At 46.7% G+C, this 15105-nt stretch overlaps 1 protein-coding gene across 1 annotated transcript in view; it reads right to left on the reverse strand.

Annotated features, from left to right (window-relative positions):
* LOC107113113 (CUB and sushi domain-containing protein 2-like) overlaps positions 1 to 15105 on the reverse strand; it is a 257503-nt gene that overhangs the window by 38787 nt on the left and 203611 nt on the right. The window contains exon 4 of the mRNA XM_015414381.1: positions 7192 to 7386. Within this exon, the coding sequence (XP_015269867.1) occupies positions 7192 to 7386 (195 nt within the window). The remainder of the gene's footprint in view (positions 1 to 7191; positions 7387 to 15105) is intronic.

Below are 15105 nucleotides of genomic sequence, written 5' to 3' on the forward strand. Positions count from 1 at the left end.
GGGACTGGGTCGCAGACCAACGTCTCTGCCCATGAACTCCCCATGCCTAAAGACAAGGGGAAAGATGCACAACTGAAGGAGAAGAGAGCAAGGCCGAAGGAGTCACTGCAGGACTATGTTAGATGGGACAACCCTGACTGGCTGCTGACCCTGGGGCTACAAGTGTGGCGAAACCAACCAGAGATAGACTGGAGGCGGGCCTCAAGATAGTTCCATGATGACCGAGACCAACTGTGAGTGGCTGGAGCAATGATGAAAGAGCCAGGTCTCAAGCGGCTTAGGATGGAGTTCAGAGGAGAGTTAGATGAACTGTGGTGGGACACCCAGACAGTTCTGGAAGACCGCCCCGCAGCCATACAGGAGACTTTGCAGCAAGAACTACAGGACCAGCCCGCTCCATGATCCACCCCTGTGAAAGCCCCTCCCAACCAAGCGTCATCGTCTCTGGCGCCCCAACCCGGACCAGGTCCTGCTCCTGAATGGCTGTGAGACACCTTGGAAGCGACCTGCGACAGGACCCCAGAAAAGCTGGTGTTCGCGCTGCAGGTGTGAAAATTTCTGAGAAAGTGGACCACACCTTAAAGTTGCCCAATTATTCCTGCAGAACATTGTGAGATTGCATACGGTGCCCCGGAAGATCATATCTGACCGGGGGTCGCAATTTGTAGCAGGGTTCTGGATGGAACTGTTAAAACTGCTGGGGTGGAGCAGGGACTGAGTAGTGTGTACCACCCAGAGACTGACGGCCAAACAGAGAGGATGAACCAAATCCTAGAACAATTTTGAGATGATTTATAAACTATCAGCAGGATGACTGGGTGGACTTACTTCCTTTTGCAGAGTACAGTTATAACAATTTGGTGCACAGATCCACTGGAGCCTCCCCTTTCAAAGTGGTGCATGGGTAGAAAGGAGGCCCCTTGCCCACAGTGACCACGGAGGGGTCAGGGGATGTGCAGGCCTGGTGGGCCAAACTGACCCAGGGATGGCCCCCGATTCAACAAACTCTGACCAAAGCTAAGGAGGATTACAAACAATATGCTGATAGGGGTCGGGCCTCAGAATGGGACTTGCACCCTGGGGACTTTGTGTACATTTCCACAAAAAAACCCAGAGGCTTGCAGCCTGGGAAAAAGTTGGGGTGGAAATATTTGGGGCCTTTTAAAGTTGTGAAACTCATTAATAAAGTAGCTGTGGAAGTAGACTTGCCCAAGAACTTATGTCACATCCACCCAGGACCCTCAAAATGGAGACCTTGTCCTGCAGCTACCCCTCCCCTGATCATGGATGGGGAACTCTATCAGGAGGTGGAGGAGATATTAGATTCTAAAGTAAAGAGGGGACAGTTGTACTGTCTCATCAAATGGCAGGACTTTGACCTGAGTCATAATGAATGGGTGCGAGAAGACCATGTGAAGGCCCCTAAGCTTGTCCATGATTTCCATAAATGCCGCCCACTCAAACCTGGAGGATGAGAGGCTTGGGGGGGGGGGGCAGAATGTCAAACTGCTACAACAAGCAATCCAAGGAATTTTGATGGTAGTTTAATAGTTTTGGCTTTTATTGGGGTGAAGGTACTTTATATCCCCCCATGGACTGTCACTGAATTTCACTAAAACCTAAATGTGAAGCAAATTTAGAATTTCATTTATTTTATTTTAATTCATTTATACCTTTCTCCCCAATGGGAACCCAAAGCAGCTTACATCATTCTCCTCTCCTCCATTTTTTCCCCTCACAACAATCCTGTGAGGTAAGTTAGGCTAAGATAATGTGACTGGTCCAAGGTCACCCAGCAAGCTTCAGTGGCAGAAGTGGGGATTTGAATCTGGGTCTCCCATTTGCTAGCCCATCTTAACCACTACACCACATTGGCTTCTGCTTTTGGAATATATATGTGGAAATGTCAATGAAAGCATTAAGATTTTGAAAAGAAAAGTGAAATTTGTCAGCAAGGACTATTTCCCAACTAGCAGAGGTCTATAGAGCCAGTATGCCCCACACTGCATGAACACCTGTCAACTAAACATTTTGGGATAGAAGAGTTGGGGGCCTATTAACCTGAAAGACAAATCAGGTGGACAGGGTCCCTAGTGGTCCCCTGAAGACTAAGGGTCATGTTATGTTTTCCTTTCCTCAGACTTCAAAAGGACTGAGGTCCTACTACAGTTGCACACTCAGCCTAGAAAATTCCTGGAGATTTGGGGCACAGCCTGGGGGCAGTGGATTTTGGGGAGGGGGAGGCTATGTGATTCCATTGAATCTACATTCCAAAGGTGCCATTTCCTCTAGTTGAACTGATTTCTGTAGTCTAGAAATAAGATGTAATTGCAGGAGAACTCCAGCCCCTATCTGTACCTAGGTAACATGGGAGCAGCCTCAATGAGGACAGACCATTCTGGCCATTTGCTAAAGTGTTTCACCTTCACCTCCTGAAAACGACCCCCCAGTCTGCTGGAACAGACCACCACACTGCACTGCTCCCGTGACAATAGGTGGCTTGGACTGGAGACCCAAGTACAGCTTGCAGCAAAACATTTGAAAAATGCTGTCCTATCCCACCCATTCCCTTTAATATTATTTAGCTTATGTGAAACATGCCTGCGTTCATTACCATGATGCTTTATTGGATAGCTGGAAGTGGCAAAGGGAAAGCACTGGAAGCCCAGGGTAGCTGCAACTCGAAACAGAGGTTTAACAGCATTCCAGTCCTTTGCATCAGCCAGATCAATCCATCAATATGGATGCTGGGTGCATTTCTCATCCACTCCACAAAAAGCAACAATCCCAGACAGACAAATAGCAGCATCCTGCCATTCTAATAATAGAAAGCTGTTGACATCATGATGAGGCATGACATCTGTCTGCAAATGTTGGCTCTGGGGCATGTGTGCATGTAAAGCAACCACGAGGTTTTATGCCTCAAAATAAAATGTGTGAAATCAATAGTAAACACCGTATGCAAACATACACTATATGCAATAATATTTATTATATATTTTATATATAATTTGTGTGCAATTAATATAATCACCATATAAGTATTAACAAAATCCATATATAGGCAATCAAATACATAATCAAAGTAGCAAAATTATATGAAGGGAACAGTCCAAATATTCGCCTACCTAGATAGCTAGCTCCTATATAGACATAATCCAAAAGTAATATTATATTACACTGTAGGACAAATAATCCAAGTCAGTGATCCTACGACTTCCCAGTTGATAAGTTGTTTCCAGCCCATGGGAAAAGTGAGTGTTTGGCTAAGAGAATGAAGATCGGTTCCAATTAATGATGTACACAATATATCGAGTGATTCTTGAGAAAGAAGGCTGGAAACAACTTGTCAACTGGGAAGTCGTAGGATCACTTGTCTTGGATTATTTGTCCTACAGTGTTGGGACTGCTGATTATGTCTATATAGGAGCTAGCTATCTAGGTAGGCGAATATTTGGACTGTTCCCTTCATATAATTTTGCTACTTTGATTATGTATTTGATTGCCTATATATGGATTTTGCTAATATTTATAAGGTGATCATATTAATTGCACACAAATTATATATTTTTTTAAATTAAATATTGCATATAGTGTATGTTTGCACATGGTGTTTACTACTGATTTTGTACTTATTCCATCATGGCCCCTGTTTTGTTGATATTCAATATAAAATGTGTCATCCTGCCTGGCAGATGTCAAGTAATCCGAGGGAAAGGCCTCCACTGAGCTTGGTTGCAACAGCTGCTCTGGGGTATGGATGCAGAACTGCATAGCCAATGCTGACTGCTATCCCTCTGAAACTCTAACACAACAGTTTTCCTTTCTTGGAAAACTCAGGATTGGAACACGAAGAAAGTTCTGTGGAGGGTCTTGGAGAGGTATCAGGCTGGTGAATCCACCCTCCAAAGCATCCATTTTCTCTAGGAGAACTGATCTCTGTAGTCTGGAGATCAGTTGTAATTCCAGGAGATCTTCAGGCCCTACCTGATGCAGAGCTCACGTAAAAGAATGATGTCACAGCAATAGATCCAAGCACTATGTCAGAGAACACAGTTAAATGAACTTATGCTGGTCAAAATATCCAATTCAGACAGATAATGTCAATTTTGGCTAAAGAATAGGGTTGCCAACAGACCTGGGGGGAAAGGTCCTGGTCTTTTAAATAAAGGACTAATGTGTGGGAAAGGGCAGCTGAAGCTTTTCATGGTATGGAGGTAAATAGCATCAGCTTGTAAAGAACATTCCATTAAGACTTTATTAAAGGGAAAGGGGGAGGGAAGGCAGTATGGTATAGCCCAATCTTGTCAGAACTTGTAAGCTAAAAAGGGTCAGTACTTGGATGGGAGACCACCAAGGAAGACTCTGCAGAGGAAGGTCATGGTAAACTACTTTTGGCTTTTCACTTGTTTTCAAGTTGGTTGCAATTTGACAGCACATACGTACACACATTTTGTCCAGGCAGTAAGTAACCCAACTACAGGATGGTATCACTGAAGGTGAAGAAGGCAAAGGGGAGTAAGAGCAATCTCATACCTAATGATATATAATACCAACAAAATCTGCCAAGTGGATCGCCCCGAACTAGAATCTTAAAATAGTGAGGGGGAAGGGGGTAAGAAAAAGCATGCCAAGATTTCATACAAATCTCAGCCGCCATTTCAGGTTTCCTAGGCAATCTAAAACCTAAGAGAAGACAAGGAAACAGAAGCTGTGGGGGGGGTGGTAATGTGGAGAAGGTGGCAGTGGAGAGGGATGAAATGGGGGCTACAAGGATGGGGGAGAACAGGAGCCAGAAAGGTGGGAAATTGGACCAGAACAGAGAGGTGGCAAGGAGGTGGGGCCGCAGGAGAACCATGTATGGAAGGGGAGAAGGGCCAATTGATGAGGCTACAAGATGTCCCCTCTCTGCAATTTCTCATGGAATCCCCGTCTAGTTTAATCAAATAGGCAAACATTTTCACAAACCGTACTAAAAAATACCCAGAAGAGGTGGTATTTTTCACTGTCACCAAGAACGTTATCCAAAAACAGCAAGTGTTTTCAGCTCAGTTCAACGTAAAATTGGTCTCTACTAGGACAGCATTTGTCCCCCCCTTATTCTTGCGGGGTGAGAAATGATCCAGTGCTGAACAAAAAGATGAAATGATTATTTCCCACAGCTGAACTGAAAAAAATAATGTTTCACAGTAGAAGCACCAACTCAGCATGAAGTTCTGCTAAGAAGTCAAAGATGGATGACACTAACTTAAGAGCAGAAAAATGGAAAGAGGTAGAACAGTCCCTCTCCAGAATCAATCCAACTGCATATACACTCTACATGTCATATTTGGGGAATTGGGAACACAACTGGGCAAAAGCAGATTAGCACAAAATAAAAACAAGTCAGCCACATGCATCATGGCTGTGGGGCTCGCTGAGGGAAACACTTAGAAAGCACATCTCTGGGCATACCATATTTGTTCAATTTCAATGCAAGATTTATGCTCAGGTTTGGGATTGCTAACTGATTAGACCAACACAGAGTCAATAAAATGATCAATACAAAATAATCAACTGAAGGATGTCAGGGTTACTTGCTGGGGGCGGGTGATACACAGGAGTAACACTCAACACTCCTTCAGATATTATGGAGAAACTATGCCTACTCACTGGCTAGTCCCATCGGGGGTATGGCACAAAAGGGAATTAAGAATCTTTCCTAAACATTCAAGAAAGAAATTTGGTCCGGAAGAGGCCATCCCCCGGGACGTGCCTCGGACGGGCCATCTTTGCCTCCTTGCGAGGAGCGAGGCAGACGGAGCATCCGGGACTAATAGGGGGCGGGGGCGGAGGTTTTCCTGGGATTTGCCTGGGATTCGCCTCCCTTTGAGCCTCGCGGCTCGTGGGTGGTTCTCCCTGGCAATTACCCTAGCCGTGCTTGCCGTAGGGAAGGCAATTAGTTGCCTTGCTTTCGGAGCTGGGTGCTCGCCCTAGATCATTATGGCAAGGGAAGGGTCTTTTGACCCATAGCCTTGCCATGCCACAATTCTGGTTTCCCTTCTGTATTTGCCGTTATGCTTTGTGGTAGTTAATAAAAGTGGCCCGTTAGTACCCAACATTGTTGTCTGTCTCGTTATTCCGGCTTTGGGGGCAAACAGCATGGGTAGGGCCATATATATTCCAAGGTGCAGAAAAAAGTGCAGATTGCAGCATTCTAGTTCTTGAGTGTCTCAAGTTTCATTTTCTTTTAGAAACTCAAGGTTCCAGCCCTTATGGCTACAAAGGTCTGCCTGAAAGTATGTGAGCAACTTTTGCTGAAATCCAATACCAGAGAGGTAGCTGAATACAATTTCTCACTATTGAGAGCAGGGCTTTTGCATCACCCCTTCCCCTTCCCACGACTAGTGGAATCAGGATCAGTTATGAAAACAGTAAATGGGCATAATCATATACACACATTATCTCAATATATTGTTTTCAAATGCGAGACTAGGTCCCCCAGGAATGTCATCAAAAAAGGAGGGGAAGCATCTTAAATTTACATACAAATTACATTTATGTTCAGTAAGAAAAAGCTTTGTGAGTATAACATTTTTAAGAGGGACTTCTTCCCTCCTGATTTATGGTTTTCCTTTTGAGTAAATACAATATCTCTGCAGAACAAAGAATTCACCTTTCATTAGTGCAGAATCTGGATTGCCTGGACACATTTTTTAAACATTTTTGTACAAACCCAAACAAGCGACCACTTCACCAAATAAATTAAGGTGATGGTATCAGGGAACTCCACCCTGACCTGGATAGCCCAAGATAGCCCTATCTCATCAAGTCTTGGAAACTAAGCAGGGTCAGCACTGGTTAATATTTGGCTTTCAAGGGAAGAGACATTCAGAGATGGTTTGTCACTGCCTGGCGTGGTTAAATACTGGGATGGGAGACCACCAAGGAAATTCAGGGTCAGTATGCAAAGGAAGGCAATGGCAAACTACCTCTGAAATCTCTTCCTTTGAAAACCCAATGGGGTTGCCATAAGTTGGTTGTGACTTAACAATAAAAAAAAGAGGGGGGAAAAGAGGGAATTTGATTTTCATTGCACTATTTTGGATTCCCTCTCCTAGCTGGAGAAAATCTCCAGAAAAAATGTCCTGTTTCATTCTGAGCTGTAACACAGGGATGAATGGACAATAAGAGAAAGGAATGCATATCTACCTCGACAGGAGGGCAGAGGGAAGTCCCAGGAGGCAGTGTTTTCCAAACTTGCATGGCAAGTGAGTAGTGCGTGGCCCTCCAGAAAGAAGCCAGGGTTGCAGCTGTAACGTACTTTGTCGCCCACGCTGAACATCGTCCCTTGCTGGATTCCATTCCGGAGCCTTCCTGGGTTTCCACATGTGTGACTTGGTAGAACTGTCAGGAGAGAGAAATCACATTCAAGCACAAACCAAAAGCATCCCATTGACAGTAACTACTTGCCCTCAAAAGCTAGGATTACAGTTAACTATCTCCTCAACCCAGCCCACTTAAGGTTGCCAACTCCATCTTAAAAATACCTGGAGATTTGGGAGCAGAGCCTGGGGAGGATGGAATTCAGGGCGGGAAGGGAACTCAGCTGGGATTGCAATGGAGTCCACAAACTGTCAATTCCTCCAGGGGAGAGGATCTCTGTAGTCTGGACTAGAGATGGGCATGAATTGAATTATGAACCAAAATTCATCCTGAACCGGGCCCAGTTTGTGGTTCACAAACCTCACTTTATGCCATCCCACCCTCATGAGCCTGACAAACCTCCCAGGTGAGTTTGTGTGGTTCATGTCAGCAGACACACTAGCGCTGGCGGTGGGGCTTGAAGAAGACATTTAAAGAGACCACGGTCTCTTTAAATGCCTTCTCCAAGCCATGCTGCTTGCAAAAACTGTTTAAAGGGAGTCAACTGAGAAGGCATTTATAGCAAATCAACTGAGTCAACTGAAAAGAATGCCCTCCCAGTTGGAAGCAATTTCAGCGATGCCTTTTGCTCCCCCCCCCCCAGAAGCGGGAAGAAGAGAAAGGGATCCTTGAAATGGCTTTCAAAAGCCATTTAAAGGGAAGGTTCCCTTCATATTGTTTTTGCAAGGTCTTCCCCCCCTTCCATTCTGCTGGCCTCTGGAAGGAGGGAGGGAAGATCCATGAACTGAACCAGTTTGAGAAGGTTTGTCCCACTTCATAGTACCTCACAAACCATGAACCAGGACGAACCTCCATTTCCCTGGTTCGTGCCCATCCCGAGTCTGGAGATCAGTTGTAATTCCAGGAGATCGCCAGGTCCACCTGGAAGTTGGAAACCCTGAACCCCTCCTCATTCTCCACTGGACCCCAAAGTTGCCGAGAGCCACCATGGGCCCCCAGCCAAAGATTCCACCTGGGCCACTCTATATGACCTTGATATTATAACAAAACAAATCATTTGGCTTGCTGTTACAATGAACACATAGTAATTAAAGAATTCACCTATCTGTCTGTCATTTATTTATTTATTTATATCCCACCTTTCTCCCCAATAAGAACCCATTGCTTGCACTGTTCCCCTCTCCTCCATTTTATCCTCACATCAACCCTGTGATGCAGGATAGGCTTAAAGTGTGTGACTGGCCCAAGGTCACCCAGCAAGTTCCACTGCAGAGTGGGGATTTGAGCCTGGATTTCCCAGATCCTAGTCCAGCCCTTCAACCACTACACCACAGTGGAATGCATAACCCATCAGAGAATAAATCTAGGAGGCTCAAAGTTGGCCACTAGCTTCAGGATAATTGTGGGAGTTCCAGGGCCAAAACCGAAAGGTGAGACAAACTGCCACCACCCTGTGCTGTTTGCAGTGGAAGTGAAGGGTGTTTGTGGAAGGCATAACTCAGAAAATAACGCTACATGTTTGGAAACTAGCCACCAACCAAGAATGGTGATGGAAGTTACAGTGCCAAAAATTAAGGGAATTGGAACACCTTGCACCAGGTTATCTTCATGACAGGCAACATGTAATAAGAGACATTTTAAGCAACCTATCATGCGTTTCTAATACTCAGATCCACAACCCACCATGGAAGGTTGCTGGGGTGACACACTCTCAGCCTGACCTACCTCACAGGGTTGTTGAGAGGATAAAATGGAGGTCAAGAGAACAATACAGCTGTGGGTATATTTGTTATAAATCAAATTTTTAATGATATTAATTATATCATTTGTCATACAACAAAATATCCTTTACAAAGGGCTATTATTAGATCTTCCCCCAACACAATAATAATGATAACAACCCAGTGCCTGAATTGGGAGTTCTAACCTCTGTTCCACATACATAACCACTAAAACAGATTCATGTTCCATTATCATGCAAGTCAAGGGCAAAAGTTGACTACATCATTAGGTCATAAAGAAATATAACCCCCCCCTTCTGTTCATAACATTAGCAATGGCTTGCTACTGTAGTACCATTAAGTACATTCTGTTGCCAAGCAGCATAGCGATGAGAAGAACTTGAGACCAAGGACTGAAAATAAATGGGGTGAGGGACACAGAAAAATAGGTGTAGGGAGAGAGAAATGAATGAAAAAAGTGTGGAAAAGAGGGAAAGGAATTAAGAGTGGGAATGGCTGTTTAAGCTTGGTGCTGCACTCTAAAAGCAGGTTGCTTAACAGGTTGCTTAACTGATGATCTTTGAGTGGTCATCTGTGCATTCACACCTCTGGGATATAGTGTGCCTGCGCCAACCCCGATAGGTATAATGGAAAGCAAAACTGATTTTCATGCCCACTCCCCAGTCACGTGCCGGGCTGCAGTGTGCATGACTAGGGGAGGGGCACGATGATCCCGCCAGTTCCTTCTGACCACTGCCCTCAGTCTCCAAAGAAAGGAAAGGACTGAAAGCAGAGGGGAAGGAGGGCAGGTGGTGTGAATGCACAGATGAACACTTGAAGATCATCAGTTACAGGTAAGCAACCTGTTTATCTTCTTCGTGGTCTCTGTGCATCACACCTCTGGGAGATTAACAAGCAGTACATGCCTACCTGGAGGAGGGTGCTGAAGGTCCTAGATCTGCGCTGCCTGTAACACAGCTTGTCCCACCACAGAACGTTGATGAAGACATACATCTAGGGCATAATGCTTCACGAACGTGTGAGGAGTGGCCCAAGTAGCTGCATTGCAGATATCTTCGAGTGACGCACCTTGCAGGAAGGCTGTGGATGTTGCTACTGCCCGAGTGGAATGCGCCCGGAGCGGGTCCAGGAGTGGCTTCTTTGCCAGAGAGTAGCATAGTTTAATCATCTCTACAATCCATTTGGATAGACACTGGGACGACAGCTTCTTACCCTGAGCAGGTAAAGCACAGGAAATGAACAGGAAATTACTTTCTGAAAGGCCGCGTCCTATTCAGGTAGAAAAGCAAAGCCCTTTTGACGTCCAGTGAATGAAGACGGTGTTCATTCCTCATCGGTCTCAGGGGATGGGAAGAACACCAGGAGGACAATGCCCACTTGCAGATGAAACTGCGAAACCACTTTAGGCAAGAACGAAACATCTGGAGCCAACGTAACCCCGCCATGATGAAAACTCAGGTACGGGGAATCACACTGAAGCGCTGACAGCTCACTCATCTTCCTAGTGGATGTGATGGCTACTAAAAAGGCTGTCTTCCAGGACAAAAGCTGCAAACTACAAGTAGCCATGGGCTCGAAAGGTTTGCCCATAAGTCTTGTGAGCACCAGGGGTAGGTCCCATGCTGGAGTAGGGCCATGTGATGGAGGAAAAAGGTGATTCAAGCTCTTCAGGAACTTTTTGGTCTGTGGGTGAGAGAAGATAGAGTGGTCATCCACCGTTGGATGATTAGCGGAAATGGCAGCTGAGTACACCTTTAACGAGGCACACCTAAGGCCCAAGTCCAAATGGGACAACAAGAAACCAAAGACCGCCGCTAAGTCCGAAAGAGGCGGTGGTAATCTTAATGAATGAAATAAGATAAGAATTTTTTCCACTTCCCAGCATAAGAAGCTCGTGTAGACGGCTTGCGACAGTTCAATAAGATACGGTCTATCCTATCTCTGAGCATTAGAAGAGGATCCTCCATGCAGTGAGCTTGAGGTGCGGCACATCATGATGTAGTACCTGCCCCATCTGAGCAAGGAGAATATCCGGTGCCAGAGAAAAGTGGGTGAAGGAGCCCTTGGATACATGGAACAGAGTGGGGAAGCAGTGTTGTCAGGGCCACCAAGGAGTCACCAGGATACACTGCGGTCTTTCTCTCATTATTTTGATGATTACCTTGGAGAGTAGAGGAATCGAAGGGAAGAGGAACACATGCCTGTGTGACCATGGGAAGAGAAGACCATCCCCCAGGGACAGTGGGTTCACCCCTGCTCTGGAACAGAACAGATGACATTTCTTGTTTTGGCATGTCATGAACACGTCCACGTCTGGGTGACCCCATTTGTGAAATATCAGCTGGAGGTACATCCATTTGAGTTCCCACTCGTGCCACGATGCACCTCCTCTGCTCAGGAAATTCGACTGCACGTTCAGAGCCCCTGGCAGATGGGCAGCTCTTAGAAAGGTGTCCCACGACTGACATTCGTCCCAGATTTCTAGGGCCAGTCGACACAGTCCCCTGGATATCGTGCCTCCCTGCCGGTTGATATAACAAAGGGCTGTGGTGTTGTCAGTGAGAACAGTGATCACCCGATGGGTCACTATGTGGTGGAAAGATCTGAGTGCATATTGGATAGCCAGCAGTTCCAGAAAATTGATGTGGTGGTGGGCTACATGAGGTTCCCATCGAGCCCCTACACAAATGCCCTTGAGATGCACACCCCATCCCCAGAGGGACACATCTGTGGTCAGTGTCGAGGTTGGTGGGTGGAACGGTGCTCTCGCTAGGAGATTCTGCAGACTTTTCCACCAGAGTAGTGAGTCTAATATGTTTGATGGGAAGACGAACTTTTGAGATTGAGGTTGTTGCAGTGGTCGCATCCAGAGCCTGGCAAAGACAATTACTGCGGTGGTGGCCACCATCAGCCCTAACAATCACTGGATTTTCCTTGCAGAGGCATTTCCCTTTCAACGAAAGAGATCTACAACATCGACAATTTCCCTTGCCCTTTGGGGAGGAAGAAATGCTTTGCATACAGTGGAGTCCAGGATCGCTCCTATAAACTGCACTTGTGTGGAGGGAGTAAAATTGATTTTTTGAGATTCACCTTGAGACCCAAGGTTTCTAGGGTGGTCAAGTTCAGGTTGATGTGGCTGAGCAGGGAGGTCTCGGAATCTGCCACTAGCAACCAGTTTTCCCCCATACGGGTGTGCCACTGTAGCTCAGGCGAGGATTTTGATGAGGGTCTGCGAGACCACTGCTTATTCCAAGGTTTCCCTTTGCTATGCTTAGGGATTGATGTGACCCCCAAGTTGCGAGACATTTTGATGCTCTTATCGAGCTCTTGCAACACCGTATCAGTAGTAGAAGGTCCTCTACAATAGCCTTGGTGTCCTGTTGTAGTGCTGTGGACCGTAGCCATGCATGGCGCTGGAGGGTGATAGATGAGGTGAGGGTCTTGGCTGCAACATCTAGCATGTGTTTGGAGGCCTTGATTTGCTGTTTCGCCAAAAGCATGCCCTCCTTCTGGATTTGTCTAGCTTGATGGTTGACGTCGTCTGGGAGAGCAGCAATAAATTCAGACAGCTGTTCCCATAGGGCACACTGATATCGTCCCATACAGGCAGTATAATTGGAGGTTTTGATGCCCAATGCTCCCGCGATGTAGAATTTTCTACCGAAGGAGTCTAGTTTCCTACCCTCGTCAGAAGGTGCGGAATGGCTGCGCTTGCCTATGGCTGAGGAAGTCACAACCACCGAGTTCGGTTTGGGGTGGATGAACAGAAATTCTGCTCCCGTCTCCTGCACTTTATACATATGATCCATCTGTTTTCTGGAAATAGGGATGGAAGAAGGATGCGACCAGGGAGCTTTAGCCGTTTGCAAGAGGACTGAAGTCATGGGGAGAGCGATGGCTGTTGAGGTGTCCGTGTCCATCGGGACAATGTCGAAAACTGAATCTGTAACTGCTGGAGGTGGTTGGACAGTTGACAGGGCCAGCATATTGGCCATTTGCTTAACAAAGTTCCCATAAGACTTGACGTCTTCAGAAGGGGATATCAGGAGATCATCCCCTACTTGTTGAGGTGGAGAAGGTTCCACTGGAAGATGTGGGTTTTCACCACCACGTTGTGATGAATTGGAGGAGCTGGAATGATCTGAGGGTTCAGAAAACGACATCTGGAGAATCAGTGTTGATAGTGTCGGCTCTGATGGTTCTTTAAAGTTTGTTGATGTCGACGATGGTGGATTATGACACTTGGCTATCAGTTGTGACAGCTGAAATCTGATGAACTCTGGTGTTGGGGGAGGGTCTCGATACCGAGAGAGTTGGGATGAAGAAGACTGGCGATCCCACTCCATTGGTGGACGTGGGGGAAGCCATGGCATGCCTCCCGGAAATGGATAGGCCCCATACATATACTGCCACTAGTGTTGATCCCAAGTGGGAGGAGGGGGTTGGAAAGATCCCATAGGTCGATCCCAATTGTCAGGTCCACGCGGAGAAGGGTAGACAGCGGTGTTCACTCCGCGCTCCGAGTGTAAGCTCTCAACACTGGGGGAGCGGGGGACCTGGGTTAAGTCCATGTCTTACTCAGAGTCCGTGGACTGGATGGGGTGTAGCAAAGGTGAATGAGGTGCACCTTGTGGCTGCTCATGGCCAGATAAATCAAGCAAAGCGGCTCCCAAGGACATTGCTCCCACAGCCCAGCGAGGAGTCGATGGGGTCTTGGTGGGAGAGCCCTTTTTATGCTTCTTATGCTTGATAGGCCAATTGTCCTTGCCCTCCCTGCATTTTTTAGAGGGAGTATGGGCTTCCGTCTGAGGTGCCGGAATCGGGCGTTTCAGCACTGATCTATTGGCGTCAACATGGGTCAATGTTGGAGACAGTGCAGCCGTCGATCCCGATGCAGGAGTCAACATTGAGGCATGCCCTGATGTATCTTGTGACGAAGCCATTGCTGAAAGAGCTAACTCCAACAACGCCACGTGAAGTCTGGCCGCCCATTTTTTCCTTGTTTGTTTGGAGAATTTAGAGCAATGGACACAAGAGTCTACTCAGTGCAATTCCCCCAGGCATAGAAGGCAAAGGGAGTGTCCGTCGGGGGGGGCAATCTTACTACCGCACTTCCAGCACCACTTGAGGAAACCCCACTGTTTGGCCACAGGCCAGAGGGAGGGGCAGAGGAGATCTGCCGAAGCAGAGATTTTAAGACCAAAAGGAGACTAACTATGAAAAACTACTTTCCTAACTGACTAACAATCCAAGAAAGGAGAAAAGAGACCCAAAGGCCAAAGTTTTACCGACCGAGGCAGAGAAGATGCTACCAGTGCGGCGATCAGAAGAGAACTGGCGGGATCATCGTGCCCCTCCCCTAGTCATGCGCCCTGAAGCCCGGCACGTGACTGGGGAGTGGGCACAAAAATCCCTTTTGCTTTCCATTATACCGATCGGGGTCGGCGCATGCGCACTATATCCCAGAGGTGTGATGCACAGAGATCACGAAGAAGATCAACTACTTTTCAAGATTTGGCTGAACTGGGTGCAAAGAAAGGAAGGGAGAAAGGCTAGCCTATTATAGAAAATGACCTTGTTAACAGGCTGCGGACTGGGAATTACTATAGCAGCCATCAGCATACTGTCTTGTCTTGCTCCAGTGCTCACTTGGTTGATGGGCTTATCATGATCTGTTAGGCAAGTTTGCTTCAGTCTTGGAGAAAAAAAAGTGAAGAGTGCCTTTTACTGTGTTCAGACTTCCCTGTGCCCCTAGTGGCTGCAGCAAGAACTGCATTAAAAATAAATGGACATTCAGCTGGATGCAGCAGGATGCTGGCTTCAAGAGTCCTCCAGCTGACTTGGGCACTTTGAATATTGTTCCCCCAGTCCCCCCATCGGCAGCCCTGCTGCACCCCCCCTTCTCTGCCCTCTTACTTCTCTCCCCTCTCCAGTCATTCTGTCATGCACTTCATCTTTCACAACACTGCAACATACCATAATGGCTATCTCTCTC

This window comes from Gekko japonicus, unplaced genomic scaffold (assembly GCF_001447785.1).
Source record: "Gekko japonicus isolate JY-2015 unplaced genomic scaffold, Gekko_japonicus_V1.1 scaffold194, whole genome shotgun sequence".
NCBI lineage: Eukaryota > Metazoa > Chordata > Lepidosauria > Squamata > Gekkonidae > Gekko > Gekko japonicus.